At 38.8% G+C, this 22,940-nt stretch overlaps 1 protein-coding gene across 3 annotated transcripts in view; it reads left to right on the plus strand.

Annotated features, from left to right (window-relative positions):
- Positions 1 to 22,940, plus strand: part of LOC125350228 (SPHK1 interactor, AKAP domain containing) — a 118,985-nt gene that overhangs the window by 20,795 nt on the left and 75,250 nt on the right. For all 3 annotated transcript variants that reach the window (XM_048344601.1, XM_048344599.1, XM_048344602.1), the window contains exon 2: positions 12,448 to 12,535. In XM_048344601.1, the coding sequence (XP_048200558.1) occupies positions 12,448 to 12,535 (88 nt within the window). The remainder of the gene's footprint in view (positions 1 to 12,447; positions 12,536 to 22,940) is intronic.

The raw sequence follows: 22,940 nt of genomic DNA on the forward strand, positions 1-22,940 counted from the left end.
CCACCAGGGTGAAAAGGCTTTCTGGAAAGAGTGATTATGTTTGACACCAAGTAGTACACAGCCCATCTGAGTTCTCCATGAGGCAGGGTGCTTGTCTGAGCTTTCAGTGTGAAATAACATCCACAAGGCCAGGGACAAGGGATTATTATAGTAAATTTTAATGCAAAAATGACGATTTCATATATTATCAATATATATACATATTTTGTTTTCTCTGCCTGGGCATTTAGATGTATTGGACAGTAATAAACTGGGTTTATGTTTCTGGAATTCTACCACCAGAGTTCTTCTCTGGTATTTTTAGTCAGAGAGCAAAGGTTTATTGTATTGTGATGTTTTATGTATGACTCCTGGTCAATGAAATTCAAAGGTTATTTTACCAACTTCCTTATTTTCACTTTTTGAAATAGATAACATAGAAAGACAGAGAGAGGGAGAGAAAGAGAGAGAGATTAGAAATATATGTAGATAGATAGGTAGATAGATATCTAGAAGGATGGATGGATGCAAAATGAGCAGATTATTTTCCAGCTGTAGTAACTTTATAAAATGTGAGGTTTGAAGTAATATACTACTCTTTTGTGTTGAAAACTAGACTACAGTATGTGTTATACATATACATTACATAGTATTCTTAGCTTCAAAGCTTTGTAAAGAGCCAGACAGAACAAATGTTTGCAGAAATCTATTGGCTTCCCCCATTCTTTCTTAAGACAGAAGTTTGAGAAACACACGCTTTTCTTGCCTGTAGATGGGCATAAAACGGATTGAAAGATCCTGCAATTTCTCACCTATAAAATGCAAATTACCTTTCAATGCATACAATGTGTGAAGCTCAATTTTAAACACCCAGCCTCACAAACACAGACTCCATCTAAACCATGATGTGTGATCTTTAAACTCTTTTTTGAATTTAAAACAATTGTTTCCTCTCACTAGCTAGCTATTTTTGTTCTTTTTTTTAACAGCTTGCTCTAAATGTCTCTTTCCACTTAAATGATACTAAAGCTATTGTTTCTTTTTTTTTTTTCCTTCCCACCTTCTGTCTTGCTTCCTCTCCACATCTGCTGATGCTTGTAACTCCTTTACGGTGGGTGTGTGTCCTCTCCACCAGCTATGTGGGGAGTTGAACCAAACCCACCTCCCAGCCTCTCTGCTGCCCTGCCTGCCAGGAGCCACTCCCAGGAATCCAGGTTGGTTGTGGGGCTGGGGTCTAGGGATTCCAATGCCAGATCATGGTCAGGGTCTTCTTTTTCATTTCACTCTCCCAGGAGACCTGGGGTCACCCAACATAAGCTTTTCATTCGGACTCGTCAGGCTTCCTAGGTTAAATGTTTTAGCCCAATGACAAACCATCTCATACAACCTTAACTTTTCTTTGTCATATTTAACTCCTTCTTTGTCTCCTCTCTTCCCATCACTACAAGACATTCGCATAGATTTCAGCATCAGTATCAGCCAGGTGGCAGAAAAATTTATTTAGGCTTTGCTTTCTGTGGTCCTTAAAACTTATAAAGAATTTCTTTTGCATTCTTTTTTTATGGAAGCAGTGTGTTTGGTACTTGCCCATGACTACTCAAGTAGCCCTTTGCTCTAAACAAGATGCTATTCAACCTGGCAGTGTCATGGCGGACTGCCCTCCCTCCTGGTTTGCATTGCTTTTCTCCAGACCCCACAGTTCAAATCATGTGGGAGGATCCCCAAAAGAAGGAAGCCATAGACAGCAAGTGACAAAGCAGGTTCTGCCAGGGGACACAGCAGAGCATCCAGAACAGAGAAGTGACCAGGGGCAGCATCAGCTAGGCTTAGACCCCGAGGTGATTGTACCTGAGCCAATGCTGAGCCTTGGAGTCCCCATCTCCTGGTGAACTGGCGAATGGAACCGTTTCTGCCGAGGTGAGAAGATGTGAGATGGCCTGTGGGATGGTCCTGGCGCAAGGACTAGGGCAAAACAGGTGCTCAATAAAGCGTGTTTGTAACTGAGATTGTCTCAGTCAGTCTTGTAGAGTGATGAATATCAGCTGCGTTTGACAAACGAGGAGCTCAGAGAGACTACGTAACTTTGCCACTGTCAGATGAATGGAAATGACCTTGTTGAAAACCCAATTTACATCTTCCATGTAATCCCGTGGTTGCAGCCAGTGGCAGTGGAAATGTTTACATGTTGACGTGTTCATACTAAATGCCAATTTTCTCAAGGGGCATATTTCTACATATGTGGATATTGTTACATATTGGTCTGTTTACTCTATTAGTTTTTAATTTTTATTTTTTGCCAGTTCTGGGGCTTGGACTCAGGGCCTGAGCACTGTCCCTGGCTTCTTTATGCTCAAGGCTAGCACTCTACCTCTTGAGCCACAGCGCCACTTCTGGCTTTTTCTGTTTATATTGTGCTGAGGAATCAAACCCAGGGCTTCGTGCATGTAAGGCGAGCGCTCTACCGCTAAGACACATTCTCAGCCCCTCAATTAGTTTCTCATATTGCAATGATATTTTATTACTATAAGTGGACTAGTTCTATCTGTCCCACAGATTCACTAACACATGTACTTTAGCAATAAATACTTTCACAGATAAAAGTAGAAACTTAGAATTGAAGGCCATCTTTATTATTCTGATAAATCATAAGATTTTTAAAAATGATGTCATAATGAACACTTCCACAACTTCTGGAGCAGTGACTAATAGCAGATCTGCTGGGAAATCTTGTGTGAAGTTCCGTAGTGAATCAGAGATTCTCTTCATCTCAGAAACCAAGTAACACACTGGCAACTAAAATGGAGCAATGTCATATCCCATTTAAGTCACGAACATCTCTTTTGTCCAAGTGTGCCTTAAAATGAAGGCTGTCAAGCATTAACATTCATAGATAAAGTGATGTTTATTAAATTTTAAGCTTTATAGATAGCTTCTCCAAGAGGAAAAAAAGCTTTCAACTATTTGCTAAGTGTTTCCTAATTATTATGCTAGAAAGGTTATGAAACCCCCCATCTAAAGATCTCTCCAAGCCCCAATAAAGTTATGTTTCTATGTGTTTTATTTCAAAATTTAGAGTCAGTTAAAAATGTGACCTGAGAATGAATTTAATTCATAGTGTAGTCACATGATTCTAAAAGTTGGGCAGAGAAGAGGGTTGGCTGATTAGAACTTTTAGTCTTCTAGTATAATGAAGTATAATATAGTTTATAGTATAATGCTGTCAGTGTACATTTTTCCAAACCCATTGTATGTACAACATACATAGGAACCCATCTGTAGTCTGTGCTTTGGGGGTGATTTGGGCATGTCTGTGTAGATTTACCAGTTGTAACAATTTGCCATTCTGACAAGGGATGTTGATGGTGGGGAAGGCTGGGAAAAGAGGACAGGGGCATGGAAGAATTTTCTGCACCTTCCTCTTAAATTGGCTACAAACTTAAAACTGCTGTAAACAAACGAAAATCTTCCAAATAGAAGGTAAAACCCCCTTTTTTGTTCTAATGCAAGAAGCAGAAAGAAAATGAGAGAAAAAAACCTATGGAATAAAATCTGAGATTAAAAAAAAGAATGCCTGAGTATTGATGATATACTATGGAATGGAACATTTTCCAGGTCAGTACTTGAAGTGAAAATGAATCAACAGGCTCATAAAAATGTCTTAAAGGGACCCCCAATTCATCAGTTACTACTTGATGCAAAGCGATGTACAATGTCTTCTAGACAAGACAAAAACTCAGTCTTCTTTGAGATGCAGTCTTCTAGTTTTCAAATGTTGGCAGCTAAGTTAAAATATTTTAATACTTTTCAAGCCAGTATTAATCCTTGTTTGTAGGATTTCTTTCCACTCTCATTGCTGTTTTGGATATAATAAATATACTTTACTTGTTAATATTATATTCTTACTTACACTTTTTGGGACACTTCACAAACTGTTGTTTTTAATGTCATAAAATGAAAATGCATTCCTAAGGAATTAAGTTACTCCAGCTACATGGAAATAGTAGCAATACCAGGTACATTTTGCAAGGGAAAAAATTAAATCATAATCAGCATACCAAAACATTTGAGAGCAGAAATCAGCAATCCAAGATCATCCTCTAACCTAGTTTTCTTTCTGCTCTAGCAGTACTGGGGTTTGAACTTACGGTTTCATGCTGGCTACACAGGTGTTGTACCACTTGAACCACACTTTCAGTCATTTCTTTTCTCTGTTGTTTGTTTTTGAGACAAGGGCTATCCTGGGGCATGATGCTCTTATGTGTGCTTCCTACCAGAGCTGGGAAAATAGGCACACCACCTTACTTAGCCTTTTTTTGAATTATTTTGAGCAGGCTAGCCTGGATTCTTTAATCCTTCCAACTGGCTAGACTGAAAGGTGGACAGCACTCTGTATCCAAATATTGATTGAGATGGAATCTCTCAACTTTTATGCCTTAGCTCACCCGGTACCAAAATCCTCCCCATTTCAGCTTCCTATGTAGTTGGGATGACAGGCAGACACAAGCGCTGGCTGGGACAGTCTTATTTTCCTGAGCTGGTTTCGAACCTCTCGTCTCCCCTTTCCAGCTCCTGATTGTCTAGGATTACTGGTGCAAAACACCAGCATCCGCTCTTCCCACCAACCTTTCAATAGGACTGTTCTTCAGTTTGGCACCAATGTTCCGAATTCAGTGTTCAATGATTCCTGAAAATCTTATTACTATTGGCTTTATAAATATAGATATAGATAGCACTAATGTATTTAATAATGAGCTCCATAAAATTCTTGAGTCCATTAAAGTATATGAGAGAAAATGAAGCCATTACTACTGGCCATTCTCTTCATTAGGAACATGCCTTTATGATAGGATGCTGTTTTATGCTGTGCCCGGGATTCCATTCAGCAGCCTCAGAGAGCTTCCGTTCTTGAGCTAAGTAGAGTCTCATTATCCAGAATCAGTGACGCACTTAGTTCATTTCATTCATTAGCTACATAGACAACTACAGAATGGTTTGGAGGCCGCAGCCCTCTGAGAAAAGACGGAGGCAAGATGAAGGCTTCCACAATTACCTGGCACAATGAATTCCTCTCCTCTTGGGCAGCGCCGAGACCTTCACCATGAGAAATTGTCCTTGTTCAAGGCATCTGGCCCTGGCGTCCTCATTAGTTACTGTGTCTAGCAACCTCGTCTGTACACCTTCACTGTGGAAATTGAGTTGTCTCTTAGCTTAGGCAGAACCCCAAGATCTCATCCCTGTTAAGTGCAGATGAGTTTGGGCATTTCTAAATGGATGTCTTAAGTACTAGATTTCCAAAGATTTTCTTACCACGTATTATGAAGTATAAAATGTTCTCCCATTGCAAAATAATACATAGTACATGTGCAGAAAACATATAGAAAGGAAATACCACAAATAATCCCATTATTCAAACACGATTTCTGTTATTTTCACATTTCTGTGTTTATGACACTGTATTTTCTTATCCTTTAGTTAACTAATTGATCTAATAAATATTGACTGAGCACATACTATGTACTAGGTATTATTTTTGGATTGGGAATATTTTATGAAAAACCCAACAAATATAACAGTGTTCATGGAATTTGTAAAGAGAAGAGGTACATGAGAAACAATAAACCTAGGAAATAGGCACTCATGATAAAATGTTATAGGTATACTGAGAAAACAGACAGGGAGGCAGAATAGAGAGGCAGAAATAAAGAGGCCTGGGTAATGACTATAGACATCATGGTTAAGGAAGAAACCCCAATTAAAAGGTGGAAAAGCAGAGAAAAACTCAAGCGTGGAAATTTCCAGCAAGTGCATTCAGGCAGAGGCAACATCGAGGGAAGGTTCTAGACAGTCAGAAGTTGTTCTTTGCCTCTGGTAGGGAGAACAAAAAGAAGAGTGTGTCCAAAGTGAAGAGAGAGACAGAGGCAGGAGGTGAAGAAGCTAGAGTCACAGGGTGATAGTCTAAGCAGGCCGGGCTTTGTAGTCCTCACGGCAAAGATGTGCAATTTTGCTGTAAGTGAAACTCAGAGTGTCTTCAAGTCTTGGAGCACAGAAATGAACTGATTAGTTTTCTGTTTGACAGGATGTCATCTTTCTCCATAGTGGAGAGTGTCATATTTTGCCTTCAACTGTGTTGATTTCACCTTGGCAAGTTTTTGCATGATATTTGAAGGGAACAAAGGGTGAATCATCTTAATATATTCATACTAACTCCATCACTGTATGGATTGAGTTCTATAAGGTTAAACCTTTCCATTTTCTAATTAATAGAAATTAGAGTATCTTAGTCTGCAAGTCTTAGTTTCATTATGCACTTCTTCCTGATGAAAGGCATTGATAGGTAACTGACATGAGTGGATAAGAGTTGTGAAAAGCCAGATCAGATGGCTTCTCAGAAACAACATAGAACTGTACCCCTAGAAACAGCATGTAAAATGTAGAGTATTTCTGTCAACAAAATAACAGCACAGTTCTGCTAATGTGAGAAATCAATCATTTCTTACTGTATTTTCTCATCAGTGTGATTTCAAATCTACCATAAAATCACTAGATCCCTCCCAAAAGCACATGTCTACATTCTGCCCAAATACATTAACTTTTCCACTTTTACTCCCTGTGTGGACCAGGCCAACCCTCCCCACCACCCCCCGCTTCTCTCTAAGTGCCTTCCTCAGTTTAGCTGTGTAATGTGTGGTTGCTTGTGATAAGTATAGCAGCCTGGTAAGATGCCTAATTTCTAGAATCTCCTGAGACAAAACTAGGAATTTGTTAAGCAAATTAAGAGGGGAAAACAGCAATATGTAAAATACCTTAGAAAAATGAATCTTACATATTTGTTGAAATAATGTTATTAATGTCTTGCAAAGTACAGTATCCTCTTAGCAATACAAATCTACTTTTGTCTAGATAGACGGCCATTTCAAATTTTCACCAGTATGAAATTGGTCCTTTAAGAAAACATTAGAGCTATGTTTTATTTGTGTTCTTGGATAATATAAGACTGCTTGAACAAGCCACATATGTGCATAGTCTTAGGCTCATTGAATACATTTTCTTACCTTCTCTTGGTTTTTAATCAAAAAACTTAAGCTGGGTTCTGGGGTGGCTCTCGCCTGCAACCCTAACTACTCAGGAAGCTGAGATCTGAGGATCCAGGTTCAAAGCCACCCCAGACAGGAAAGTCTGTGAGACTCTTATCTCCAAAGAACCACCAGAAAGCCAGAAGTGGAGCTGTGGCTCAAAGTAATAGAGTGCTAGCCTTGAGCACAAAAGTTTAGGGACAGTGCCCGGACCCTGAATTCAAGCCCCACACCTGGGGGAGAGGGGGGCAGTAGTGGAAGCCTTCATGTTTCTTCTTTTTGTACTTCATGATTGTAATCAAGAGTAGAAGATTATGGAAATCTTTATTGTCTATCTTTTAGAAATCCGGATATGAGAAAGAAAAGAGAAAATTTGCCAGAGTAAGGGTTCAAGCATTTATTCAAGAAAGTCTCCGTAAATTACATTTTCTTGTCAAAAATGTGTTGGCTATTATGAAGAAGGAGAGTCTGAAGAGTAATAAGTGCACAGGACTTCCTGTGGTATTGTTTCTCAATAATAACAGGACAATGCTTCTGTTGTCATCTCATTGTGCAGATTAGTTCCTAAAGGAAGTAACAATACCATAATCACGTCTTCCCTATGTATCCTTTTGTTATAATCAAGACTGAATTGCAGCATATCTAATTTTGTTTTGGTGGTACTGGAGTAGAGGTACATGAACTAGGCAGGCACTGTACCACTGGAGTCCTACCAATGACCCTTTTTTCTTTAGTTATTTTTCATAGAAGGTCTCCTGGATTGGCTCCGTTTTGTTTTGTTCCATTTCTGGGCTGGCCTGGATGGGTTTCAGTCCTCCCATTTATACCTTCCCCATAGCTGGGATGGCAGGTGTGAATCTGTCACCTAGCTCACCATTGATTGAGATGAGGTTCCCTAACATCATCGTTATTATTCCACTGATGGAGAATCCATTCTGTAATCACTCAGACTTCTTTAAGTACTGAACCAAGATACAATGAGGAATAATTCTGGCTTTTCAGGAAGCTGAGATCTGAGGATCACCATCAGGAAAGTCCACAGGACTCTGATCTCAATTGTGACTCAAGTAATAGAAGAGTGTAATAGTATTAGTATTAGTATTAATAGAAGAGAGTTATAGTATTGAGTGGAAACATTAAGGGACTGTGCCCAGACCCTTCGTTCAAGCTCTAGTACTAGCACACACACACACACACGTGCACGCATGCATGTGTGTGTGTATATACAAGATACACAATGATTTATAAATATTTTCCAAGTTTGATTAATTCTTCCTATGACACATTTACTAAAATCCTACAGAATGAATGGGGACTTTTACAAGTCTTTCAGCCGTCAATGAATTAGAGACATCCAATTTACACAGATGACATGACACCTCCAATCTAGAAAAGAAAAGCTTGAGCATGGATATGAAAATTATGAAAAATAAATTAAAAGGTCTTTTCATACATAGACTTCTTTCTTAGGATGTGAAACCAGAAAATTACACAGTGTAGCATAAAAACATTTCTCCGGATACTAATTAAACGAGATCAGATAGGTTTTATGTGAACTATAGTAGTTGGGAAGTGATTCATCAGTAAAGCCTAGAATTTAGTTCCCAATATGACAGAGGCAGGTTGGGATGTATGGACATAAAAACATGACGTGGAGGGCCGGGGTATAAGAAATTATTAACAGAAAATTTCAAGGATTGGAGTATTATTGTTAAACTAGACCAACAATATTTTTGGTAAGGACGAGATAAGGAATAAAATATCAAGGGTAGAGGATGAAGAAATTGACCAGATACCAAGAATTGTGGGATTGTTGCTGAGAACTGTATCAGTTCATGATAAAAACTGGGGTTACAACCCAGCTGTAATGAAGAAGAGATCTGAAAGGACAACACTAAAGATTGACCAAAGATGGAGTTGTCATGAGATTTTTAACACAAATTATTTTTGGTAAGATTGACCTCAATCTCCCTGAGCTCCACATGGCAAATAATTTCCTCTGGATGAAATAACATAAGACCCTTCATTTTGAATGGTGTAAATGCATTTTTCAATCCACTAAATTCTTGTTTGTTGCATGTGGTTAAATTGGTTTAATGACAGCTTTTTATTCCTTGCTCAAGATCTCTCTCATAGATCTGAGATTTTATTTTCATCTAGCATTGATATGAGAAGATTTAATAGAAAGCTCAAGAGTACGATTCCTTGACAGGATTGAGAGAATTAAGATAACGATGATAGCTCTATTTTACCAACAACCTTAAGTGGTGGGAAGATGAGAGCAAATCTGATCCTTCAGAATCTATTAAAAATTCTGCTTCACTTTGCATGGTGTTTTCTTGACATTATAGCAACGGTCACAGAGAATCTTTTTTCATTAGGACTATCCTGGGAAATAATTTAAATTATCTTCCTAGACATGGCTTACACTACCATCTGTGGCCACTGCAGAAAATTAAACATTGAATTCCAACACATGTTTGAGCCTAATCTTCCGAGATTCAACAGAGTGCTCAGAAAGACAGGAGCAAACAACCTCAATAAATGCTTGTTTACCACAGCTTACAACCACTGTTAGGTTCTACCTGACCCTCACATTTTTTGAATGTGTAGACCAAAGGGAAGACAGAGAGAAAGCATAAGGCTATGTGCCTTTTGACATTTACTATAACAGATTATATGGCCCAGAGTGCCATTGGAACGCACAAGAAAGTATATATCTCACTGCATAGTTTGGAGTGTGGGTGTGTTTGGGTGTGAAAGGGGGATTTGAACAGATGTTGGAGGAGTGGGATAGCAGTTCCTTGTCAGGGAAAAGCAACGTTAGAGGCACCAGAAGTAATACACAAGTGGAGACCCTGGGAATAGATTAGGAATTATCCAGAAGGATTAGAACGCATGTTCCTGAAAGAAGTGACATCAGATGCCAAGACCTACGAGCCAAAGAGAATATGTACTTGCTTTAATGTCAGATAAATGATTCTCAAACCTGAAAGGGGTGTATAAAATCACCTGACTTTAATATCAAAATGCAGTTCAGACTCATTAATTCTGAAAAAGGGACCTGAAAAAGATCCTGCTCTCTAAGAGGCTCCCAAGCAAGAACTGTGGTGCTGTTTGGGCCAAAATACGCACATATCTATTTCCAGCGACTGAACTTTATCTCTCTGGGGAACTCATTGGCTGGACACCTTCACTATGATAGTGACCTCCTTCCTCCCCGTGGGAGAATTCTTGATAATGGCAGTTCAGTGACAGCTTCACACCCTAGTTACTGATATGTGACATTAGTCTTTATAGATAGCTGCTGGTAGGCTAATTTAAAGTCATTTATTTCTGGCTATGATTTTGTATCTTCGTTCTCACTTTTTCTGTCTTCTCATTGAAATGAGAGGCAGAAACAGTTTAAACATGAATCCCATCTGAAAAGATATATTTAAAGTCCTTAAAAAGGATGAACTTAATCAACATATCAAAATGAAAAAGAAATGCCACAAGGAAGAATCAACAGCCCTGCTCATTAGGAGCAAGTTAGAAGGCCATACTGAATCTTGAGACAGTTCTTGTCAATGTCCATTTGAGCTCATTTTAATAAATGAATGACTTTCATGTCTCCTCCATCTCTTCTTCAATGCCTAACCTCAAATGGTGGGCATTGGTGTTTAGAGACCAAGGACAGAATCTTAAAAATACCATGAATCTTTGCAGCTTTATCCTAAAGGTCATGGAACAAATTGAGCTAAATTGTAAAGTCAGCTATGAAAAATTCATATCCATGTCATATGATACATTTTTAAATATTAGACATAGTTAAAAAGATATCCAATGTGTTTCTGGAGATGAGCATATATATTTTGTGCTCAGTACTGATGTGGTGGAGTGGGTCGTGCCTTTTGTTAAATTAATATTCTAATTTTAGTTCCACCATGTAAACCTATTTCCTTATTCTTAGAATAAGTAAATAGATGTGAGCGCATATACATAATTATATCGATCTACGAAAGCCATACAAACTTAACATTAGAATGGTGTGAGTCCTGAAGCAAAGCAACAAAACTCAAATTCCTTTCCGCATGCTCACTTCCAGCTAGAATCTCAGAGCCACGAAACCAGAACATTCTTTAGGTAGATGGTCATGTCTCTCCCGTGCAGGAGTTCCGTGGCTCTTTAACTTTGGCACATCTAAACATACTGTATACCATAGTATGCTTATCCGGCTGTCTAAGTCCATACAAAATGTGCTTGAAGGGCAATGAAGTAATTTTCAAGTCTGTGCATTTGCTCTTCTCCACATTATCTTCTGATTTGGACCTGGCATTCTTTGTACAAGTAAGATGGGATTCTCCTCCAGAGGAGCTAGAGGCTGTGGAAATGCTGTTTTTGCTATTTTCTATCTATTTTGCTATTTTTCTATCAGGAAGTTTGCTTCTTGGTCTCCCTGCCCCCTGTCCCCAGGATTACCATCCTGTAAGACATGGGAAAGGCCCTAGCTCTGAAAAGAAGTGCAGGAAAGGCCTGGATTGGAGTAATCCACTAGCTTACCAGAAAACAGTGGCAGCAGGGCAAGGAGCTATTTTCCTGTGGTCAAAATCAATACAATTAAAATATACAATTTGGAATATCAGTATGTTTTTAATGTTTAGATTAGCATAATTTCCGAAGAAGAAAGCATTTCAGAAATGCTAACATGACTAAGCAGACATTTTGTATTTAAAAGAGGTGTAATTTATATTATGTGCCCCATAATGAGTAGCAGGCTTGGTGCTGCTTTCCATTTTTATCACTCCCCAGAGATGTAGGAATAATGATAAATCTATGGAAACATGTTTGCTTTCGTATATAGACATGGCCAAGCCCATCAACATTTGCCAGGGATATGGTTAAGAGTTGAAGTCTCCAAAGTTTGGAAACAGAAGAGCTGAGGGACTTCCTGTCTCCAGCCAGCGTTGATGAAGTGATAGCCTGCCTTTGTTGAACTTCAACCCTCTTTCCTGGAACCATAGTGGATCCCAGGCTAAAATCATACTTTTTAATCCTCACTTTTAAATATACAGTGGCTATTTGATGTGTTGCTATCAACAGAGCTGAATAAATGTGACAAGCGAAAAGTTTCACGGTTGAGTTTGCACACTGCTTGCTGAAGAAAAGTTGCAAACACGGCGAGAAGTCAGAATGGCTGCAACTGTGTCCACGTGAGCCCGGTGGGGCGCCCTGGGCGGCAGCTTTGGAGTCCCATTAGTGTAGCCAGATCGGGTCCCACCCCACCTGTTACAAAAGCAGCCAGCAAAAGCCACCCATGGGAAAAGATGATTTGTAATACATCTTCATTCTGCATTTCCAAGTGGAGAGATGACTCACTGCCCTTGTGTTCTCTTTTCTGTTTGGGGGACTGCAGCAACTTGGAGTCACCACTGATGCAGGAAGGTTTGGAGCCTCAGCAGAGCGGTGGCAGCCCTGGGACCGCCATCACAGCCTGCAAGAAGGTAACCTTGCTTCCCACACCACTTTCTTGCTACCAGTTAACCCGCGCGCTTCTTGAGGTGACCTTTCCAAAGGATAAGCAAAAAGACCGACCAAATGAGGAACATTTGGCTTTCTCACATGAGCCTTAATCGTGTGTGTGAATCATGGAAATTATTTTTTAAAAGCTCAAACAATCCACAAAGGTACAACTTGAAAATTATTGGCCTCCGTGGCTATACCATTTCAAGGTACCACCTACCTAGAACCTCCTCCAAATTGGCTCAGGATAAGTCTCTTGATCCATGGGTTTTGAATGACATGGCATATAATATAATATAATATGATATAATATACTTGACCTATTACATTAAATAATTTAAGACTATTTCATAACTATTATCTCCTTTAAGTATTTTTTAATTTAGTAAGTTAACATTTTACTGCTGGCAATGAAATGAATGCTAAGAAATGCTTTCTTAAAATATTTTGAAGTGGCTGGGAATATGGCCTAGTGGCAAGAGTGTTTGCCTGGTATACATGAAGCCCTGGGTTCGATTCCCCAGCACCACATATACAGAAAATGGTCAGAAGTGGCACTGTGGCACAAGTGGTAGAGTGCTAGCCTTGAGCAAAAGGAAGCCAGGGACAGTACTCAAGCCCTGAGTTCAAGGCCCAGGACTGGCAAAAAAAAAAAAATATATATATATATATATACACACACATATATATACACATATATATGTATGTATACATACATACATAGAAGTAAAGTACTTGTCTTGCCTTGTTAGAGAGGCAGAACTGCTTTTATAAGAATACAGGCTTTAGAGCTGATAATCTTGCCTTAAGATGCTTGTAGAAAGTAGTCAGTTTCATGACTTCAAACCATCTACTTTCCTTCATTTCTCCTGCCAATCCAACTAAAGCCCCCCCCCCTAATTAAAACAAAACACCCAAGATCCTAGTTCCCCTATCTGGGGCTGGGAATATGGCCTAGTAGTAAAGTGCTCGCCTAGTTCCCCCATCTAAAGCTTTTTATCATTATTTATGAGTTCCAGATGAGAATATGTTTCTTGGATGATTTCATTTATTACCAAAAAACATTCAATGAGAAAAATATCTCATATATGTAACAAAAAAATTCTGTGGTTAAACATATAAAACTCATATCTGTACATTATGCACACGTGTATGTATATTTATATCATGTATACAAAATGTATAAAAAACATTGTGTTCCATAATCCCGCTTACTTATTTTCTGCCTTATTTGACTTTTTGTATAACTTCCAAGATTTTAAGCTTTAAAGAAAGTAACAATTATCTGCACTTGGAAATTTTGGCTATAGAAAAGTTACATTTAATAATGATTTTACAAAATTATTTGTATAGTGTAGCACCCACCTTTCCATGGTTGCGGTAAAAATGCCTTAAGCAAACAACCTTAAAGAAAAAGAATATTCATTTTAGTTCATGGTTTCAAAGGACTGGGACAATTGTCACAAGGAGCTCTCGCTTCAGGGCCCGTGATGAGGAACAACAGGTGTAGTGCAGGATGTTAGAAGAAAAAGCTCTACTTACTCCACGGTTAGCAGGAAGTGAAGAGAGAGAAAATGAGGCCCAGGTCTCAATATCTCCTTCCAGGACATGCCCCCAACAGCCTAACTCCCTTCTATTAAGCCCCACCTCCTAAAACACCATCAGCTCCAATAAGCACCACAAGCTGATAACCAAGCTTTCAATAGTCTTTGGGGAACACTTCATATCGGTACTATGACACATGAATTCATTCATAATAAAATATACAAACAAAAGTAATTAAGGTCTTCTCATGCCTTCATTACATGACCTTTTAGATTTATCTCTCTGTAGATATACATATAGAGAAGGATAAATCTATAAGGATCTATAAAGATCTAGGTATCAATGATATACATACCTACATATAGATCTCTGTAGATCTATTTATAGAGATATAGATGCATACAGAGATATCTATATCTATCTATCTATCTCTCTCTCTCTCTCTCTCTCTCTCTCTATATATATATATATATATATATATATATATATATATATATACACAGAGAGAGAAATGGAAATGGGTAGATGTGTTTGAAAATAGGAGCTAAAATTCTATTTGTTCCAGGAAGGAGAATTGTCTCCAACTCTGATTTAGTAGATAATGTTACTCTGTCAAGTAAAAAGTCAATTGAAGTACTCTATAGCAATACCTCAACATAGCTTGCATTACCTGAAAAACAAGCACGTTGAGAATTGAAAGCTAAGATCGACTTCGGCAACCAACCTGGCAGGGGCTCCGAAGAATGATCTTGATTGTAATGGATGGGCAGAACGTACACCAAATGTAGGAATGACGGTTATGAGCTGATAAAGTTAACACTTTTTTCATGTAGTTTGTTTTCAAAATTCACAATGCATTCTTTTCGCTTCAAAAATTCTCAACTTACTTAATTATTGCACTTAAAAGTCTACTTAGTAGTGCTCAGTCACAGATCTCATACCATGAGGACTGTAATTGCTTTTCCTCCTTTGCAAAAAAGTAATTTGCCAATGTTTGATCATTCTTTGTATCTAGAAAAATAGTCCTCGATAATAAGAGATTGAGTGTTGTTATTTTATAACTTTATTCATTATTCTATTACTATATAGTATCGCAGACTAATGTCAATGATCGTTGATTAACTTTTAAAAATCTTATTAATGAGAGATGATAGCACTGAAGAAATGATCATCAGTTGGTCCACAAATGCATGTGTAGTGTATATTCTCAGATGTAGCCTGGCCATCCAACTGAATCACCACCCTTCATAAACTTCAATAAAAGGAACATGGATAATTGAAATCTACTAGTAATTCCCCAACCTTATCTAATGTAATAGCTTTATCTTCTCCATCAAGCCTTTTTATAAGAACTGACAGATTGCTAACTTAACTGGCAGATGAAATAAAACAAGGGAATAGAAGAAAATGCATTGTCTGCACAGCAACCCTCTGAAAAAAATGCAAATTGACTGAATTTCTGTCATGAGTTTCATGATGAATCTCCAAGGGCTTGTGATCCCTACCCAAGCTCAATTGTGTCAGCTTTGATTTGCTGTTGGAGAAATGTAGTCAAAAGCAGCCATAACTGTGAAAAGGCGTAGTACCATGCACAAAGTTTGTGAGGGATTTATTTGAAAGAGGAACTCCTCAACGTATAGTTTCAATATTGAGTACTCATTCACAGAAATAAGATAATTACATCACATAATAGTTTGCGTGTATTGTCATGATATTCTGCCGACAGACCCCTCTTTGCCTTCAAAAGTCGCCTTTTGCTCTCAAAAGTCACATGGTCCTCCACTCCAGATTGAAAATTATCCCCTCCCTCCCCACACCTGTCTTCTTTTAGGAGCTCAGCAGTGATCAGATAAATTCACAGTGAAGTGTTAGGATTCCATGGCTTAATGTAGCAACCTATATTTTCTTTTTTTTTTTTTGGCCAGTCCTGGGGCTTGGACTCAGGGCCTGAGCACTGCCCCTGGCTTCTTTTTGCTCAAGGCTAGCACTCTGCCACTTGAGCCACAGCACCACTTCTGGCTGTTTTCTGTATATATGTGGTGCTGAGGAATTGAACCCAGGGCCTCATGTATAAGAGGCAAACACTCTTGCCACTAGGCCATATACCCAGCCCCACAACCTATATTTTCTGTTACTGCTATGACTCCCTTCTTTGTATCCCTTGAGTCATATTGCATATAGACATTTTCTGATGTCTTTTTTATCCTGACCTTTTTTTTCTCTCATAAAACAGAGAAAACCACAATGGCCAAATTGATGCATAAAGGATTTTCCAGTAAACAAACTGAATTATTATACACTGTTGTTATGTATTTTTAAACAGCACTTGAACAATCTTCATAGTTTGTTTATTTAAAGAAATCAAGATTTGTTACTTCTAAAGAAGCAATGGGTATTTTGTAACAAATATGAACTTGGAATCTAAATACTTGAATTAGCTCTCAGACATTTTTCCCCCTGGCTGTACTGTCTCGGGCTAAGAATGTAATATCTCTAAATCAGATCCATTAGGGTTGGTATATAAGCATGACTGCTTATATACAAAAGGCTCAGAGTTGATGCTCAATAATTCCATGTAAATAGTCTTTACATAGGGTCAAATTTTATTTAAACAGAGTTAAAGAACGGTATGGACATGGCATATGATGTGCCAGCAAGATGGAGAGGATCTCTTAGGCTTTCCTTCTACTTTGAACACATTATATCCCATGCCATATTGATCCCATGGCTGGACCTTTCCAGTGCAAACTTTCCTTCCCATATTAAAGACTGGCTATTTGAGACAGAGTGGAAACAAATCTTTCAAGAGGATTGGTGTGAGGAAAGAGTTGTTGGAGAAAAATCAACATGCCAAATAGCCTTCTCTTTTCATGTCCATGACAATTAAATCTACCTTAAACTTGGGCTTATCAAAACCAGCAGACTGAAAGCACTTCAAGTTCCCAGACACTTCAAGTTCCCAGAGGCACAGTGGTATCTTAACATGACATCTCATCAGCAAATTGAAGTTTCACTGTCGTTATTTACCATGACTGACTGCTTTAAAACTGAAGTCCTTTGTTTCAGATAAGTCTGCAGATAGACAGGGTAGACAGACGCCTTGATCTGGGCTGTTACATCTCAGTCTGCAAAATATACTTCCATTTAAGTCCCTACCTTTTGGATGACATATAATTATTAAAAGTTAATTCAATTAACACATGCATGCCTGGGCATCCAAATGATGAGGCTATTTTCAGAATCCAATCCACATCTCTGAAGACATTCTTATCCTAATAGACCAAATTGTTTTGGACAAAAGTTTCTCTACTGCTACCAAGAAGCTAAGGAGGACTTTGGCTCCTTTTGATAGCCAGATAATCACATGATGTGAAATAGTTACAATATTCTGTATTTATAGAAGCTTTTTTTTTCTTTAAGAAAAGAAAGACTTAAAGAACAAATACTTGAACAGATAAGCGAGTGAATGGACATATTTTAAAATAAGTGTGACTGAACTTTATTCTGTATAAGGCTGTAGATTCTTTTTTTTCCTGTTTATGTGTTTTTTTCTGTTATGTGTTTTTTCTGTTTATCCCTCAACTCTGTTGTTGGTCTTGCAGCCTTTGGTCATTTTTAGGAGGGAATGACCTACCCGGTGTATCAAATGGTTAGATGCCCTCTTTTAGCTTCTTCTGTAGCAGTGTTGAAGAAGCTGGGGCTTTTGAAAGAAAAGAAATAGAGATTTGTCTTGCAAAAGTGATATTTAAAGAGAGCAAATCTGATCATTCTAAAGAGGATTCCTTGGGGCAAAAGGACTCCTCAACTCTGTGATGCAGGATGGATACCTTTCATTGGAGGAGAAAACAGGGAGGAGAAGTTGAACCTGTAGAGGAGCAGTGGGAAGAGAAGAAAATGGCACCCGAGTGCCATTCAGACATATTTGAAAACCTAGATCAGGACAGAACAGATGCTAGTGGATCACATCTGTAATCCTATCACCGCTGCTCAAGTAGCTGAGATCTGGAGGACCACGGTTTTAGGCCTGCTGAAGCAGAAAGTTCACTGGACTCCATCTCCAGTGATAAGTGGGACTGGAAGTATGATTCAAATGATAATGCACCAGTGGAACATGCTTGAGGCTCTGAGTTCAAACCTCAGTCCCCACCAAACAATCTTAAAAATAAAGCAATAAGACCCTCTTTCTTTGAAAGGTAGTGTTAGTTAAACAGAAGAATGAGGTGGGATTTTTTTTGAAAAAAAAATTTATTGTCAAACTGATGTACAGAGAGGTTACAGTTTCATACATTAGGTGTTGGATACATTTCTTGTACTGTTCGTTACCTCCTCCCTTATTCCCTCCCTTCCCCCTCCCCCTTTCCCTTTCCCCCCATGAGTTGTTCGGTTCATTTACACCAAATAGTTTTGCAAGTATTGCTTTTGTAGTCATTTGTCTTTTTTACCCTGTGTCTCTCGATTTTGGTATTAAGATGATGCTAAGTGAAATGAACTCCATGTTATGGAAACAATTGTTATATCACTGGAACTACTTTCAACATGCTATGTGTAACCGTAGTTTCTATTATTGATGATCTTCTTGTATCCCCTTCCTGTGGTTGTACCTGCACTATCTCTGTATCTTACCTGAGTACGTTGGAAACCGTGTATACTGATATTAGAACCAGGAAACTGAGGTGGGATTCTTTAGGCCCGGGCAACAAGGATAGGTGGTATATGGAGATCACTGGGAAGGGTGATGTGAGACAGGACTAGGAGACCGAGTCCATAATCATCTCAGTATCAGCCCAGTCCCTTGTGTCTCCAAATGCTCTCTGAGGACAATTTCACTGTCCAAAGCCTGAAGGAAACTTCCGTTGGCTCTGAGCCACGTTCTTATCTGAGAGATTCCAGTGTTTCACTGAGGCAGAATGTAAATACTGGATGCTTCCAGCAAGAATTCATTTCCTCCACAAAACAACAACAAAAGCAAATCATGACACCTTTTACTGCAGCCAAGTTCATAGGGAACCAAAATGAAGGTTCTTTACAGGAAACTTTGCTTAGCACTATTAAGTATGGCTCATTTTACATTTTGAATATGATTCAGCTTTGTATTCCAGAAGTTGGTAGATTCCAAAGCTTCTATTCTTGGCTCTGTCCCACTTCCTTTTGCTTCTTACAACTTGGGATTTGAGATTTTATACACTACATGTGAAGAAGTACTGGAACGATTTGGAAGTATCATTTTCTTTTCTGTCTTATTTTCCTTCCTTTAAATCAAAAAATAGCTCTCTGAAAACCCAAACTAGCTTAGGACAATTTGTGGTAATTATTGGCAATGATGCACCCGTGAAATTAAGTAGGTGATTGTTTTTTGTTACTATTTGTTGTAATTACACCAAGTTTTCTTTACTCGATACCTTTTACAGAGAATAGAAGAAGTCTTGAATTTTAAAATACAGTCTAGAATGTCCATTTCCTCTTTGGATATTTACAGAAAGGCCAGCCAGTGGGCCTCTTCTCTTTCCTTCCCATCAGATTCCCCCACCAATTCTGATCATTCGGATATCATCCCTCTCCCTTACTTCTTGAGAGGCTCATCATTCTGAAAAGAATAACATGCATGGGTTTCAGTTCTGTCAGCATCCACATAGGAGAAAGGACACAGCTCAGATATAGCTGAGTACCACTCAGACTTCCCTATGGCTGAGCCTGCTCCTGTGTGTCCACCATTACTAAGCTTGGTTCTGCCTTGTGTAAAGGTGATATGCTGGGAAAGACTCCTATTAGGGCATGTACTCTCCAAGATGAAAAGTGTCTCAAAGGCAGATGTCGTTGTTAAACTATACGTCTACCTCTACCAGGCATCTTAATGGACAGTTCACAATAGTTGCTTCTGTAGATGAGTCTGAGAAAAGAGAACCACCACTTTCATTTCATTTCCAAAGGCATGTGGCAGTCACATGTGGTCGTTAAAAACCCCATCCCTTCATCCAGGGGGCAAATTCTTTAAGACATATACTTTGCACAATCATGAGCATATCATGGGTCTTTTTCTTATGTTTGCTTCTCCTAGTATCTGATATAAATGAAAGCATTACTTTGACTTCAAACTGCCAAAATTGCAAGTAAATAGTGATTAATTAGCTATTTCTATTACTAACTTGATTGTGTTTAAACCCTAACTGACCGTTCATAAGTTATTCCATATTTGCACTTCCCAAGGATATCTGATTTTTGTCACTCTCTTATCTTATATGCCACACCTAAATTTGGTTACTACTTTGGTGTGGCAAAAGCTTTCATGAACTTTTGGAGCATTCTTTGTCCAGCTGACATAGGTGGTGTAAGGTACAAGCAGACAGTGGCCTGATACTCCTTTGCTTGTCTCAGTTAATTCTCAGGGTCTGAATTGTCCATATGATTGTTACATTTTTGTGACTACAGTGATACCGATACAGTGTAGCTTCCAGGATATAAGTAATCTAGTGATGCAAAAGGAGCAGAAATGTGGGGGAAAGTGGGAACCATTAGGTGTGTAAAGAGAGTAAACAGCAAACATAACCTGCAACAGGCAATATGTGGCCCATCATGAAACTTCTTGTTCCCATCATGTCTTGCTCTCCTATTCAAAATGGTACCTTCTTCCCAGAATGCTGTTGGTTGGTGTCCAATTCTTCCCATAATCCCCTGCATTTCCACCCCAAAGTCCTATGTCAGTGGTGAGGTAATGCCTCATGCACCACCAGACATGACCAATCAAACTTATTTCTGTGCTCATGCATAATGGCAGAGACCAATGAGGAATTCAAGTCAGTGCATGGCCCCTTACTGACCAATAGTGTTCTGAGGTCAGAAGAGAATTGATAAGGTTATAAAGGCCACTTTCCTGAGAGGCTTCATTGGAATTCCAGCCCCAGGGCGCCTCTTTGTGGAGACCTTGTACTCTAGTTTCCCTTTTAATAAACTAGGTGCTTTACTCTGCTTGACTACTCTTCTGCCTCTTAATTTCTACCTGGTGGAAGAATGGTCCTGTGCCCTTAGAATACAGCATTAGAAAAACCACCCAGAACCATGCTGAAGGTGCTGGTCATTCCTTACTACATGGGTATGCACTCTGTCCCCGGGTTTGCATCCAAAGGCCAAATTACAGACATAAGACCATTGGTTTCAAGAAAAGAAGCCTCTTGTATAACGAAACCTCTCTACTCAGATACTGACATGACATTTCTCAGAGTGCTTTGTAAATCAGTACCTCTCAGATATAATTCTCAGATGCAAGCTTAATAAGAACAAGAACATACTTCTAAAAGTTCCATAGATAAGTATTCTTCCACTGGAATAATATAATAACTTATCCGGAGGCCAGTCATTAGCATGTGAAGCATGTGACACCTGCAGGCATTCTTTCCCATCCCTCCACAGTGAGGGAAGTGCATTTAAAACTCACTGCTGACCTTCTCCTTCCCAGACTCCTCTGAGTCTCTCAGCTGCTATTTTTCTTTTTTTTTTGGCCAGTCCTGGGCCTTGGACTCAGGGCCTGAGCACTGTCCCTGGCTTCTTTTTGCTCAAGGCTAGCACTCTGCCACTTGAGCCACAGCGCCACTTCTGGCCGTTTTCTGTATATGTGGTGCTGGGGAATCGAACCTAGGGCCTCGTGTATCCGAGGCAGGCACTCTTGCCACTAGGCTATATCCCCAGCCCCTCAGCTGCTATTTTTCTAGGCTCTGTTTCATCCTTGATAATGAAGAATTATTTTATTCTAAATACTAAAAGAATTCATTTTCCATGACTCTTCTGATAATTAGACAATTTCAAATCTTAGTGTTAGCATGATTTTGTGATGCTAGATGTTTTACTATAAGTAAAATTCACATACAGCAAAAGAGAATTACTGGATCTATCCTATGAGAAATCATTATTGGTACTCTGAAATACATTTCTTTCTTTTTTCTTTTTGTCAAAGGAAATGAACACACAAGAACGCATACAGCCATCCAGTAAAATTACCAAGGAAAAGGTTTTCTCAGCATTTAATTAAACCTTCTGAGAAATGGAGACTAAAAACCACTGAGCTTTGAATGCCTTTTTTTCCTTCTACACAATAACTATGTCTAGTTTGTGGCATTGTTTCTTCTGAATAATACAGAGGGCTATAAATAGACATTACACAGTTTCTCTTAGAAATAATGGAAAGTGATTTATCCTAGAGAGGAAAACAAAAGACTACAAAAGGACACTTCGCCATGGCCTAGGTTAAATTAGCCTGAACTTAAATGTGTAAAATTGTACAAAATCTTCTAAATTCCAGAACTATTTAGTTGGACTGACACTAGGTTTTTAGGCTATTATAACAGCTTAATTCAACAATTAAACACTAGGTAAGCCAATGACAAATGATAATAAAACAGTCTTACATCCTCTCCTGTAGCCCAGCTTTGCTATCTTTGCTATCTTTTAAATGCACAAAGCACACTGCTGCCTCGAATGTTTCCTTCTGGTGATGACCTCTGCCCAGATCACAATGCGTTATCCACAGACAGAGGTGGGACTGACGACTCACTTCACGCAGATCTCTGCTCGGTGTTACTTTTAGAGAGGCCTGCACAGATATACTTTTCAAAATTGCATTCTTTACTTCTTTATCCATTATCCAGATTTATTTATTCTCCATGGTGGTTTCATTATCAGACTCTCTCTCTCTCTCTCTCTCACACACACACACGCACACACATTATCAATTTGATTTGTCGTCCTGCGCCAATAGAATAAAAAACGATTGATATGCTATATTGTTATTGTTGCTTCATCCACCATTCTCCAGTTAAATAAACGGTGAGTGCCTGATGAGACCACCGGGTG

The sequence above is a fragment of the Perognathus longimembris genome, chromosome 4, assembly GCF_023159225.1.
Source record: "Perognathus longimembris pacificus isolate PPM17 chromosome 4, ASM2315922v1, whole genome shotgun sequence".
Lineage (NCBI taxonomy): Eukaryota > Metazoa > Chordata > Mammalia > Rodentia > Heteromyidae > Perognathus > Perognathus longimembris.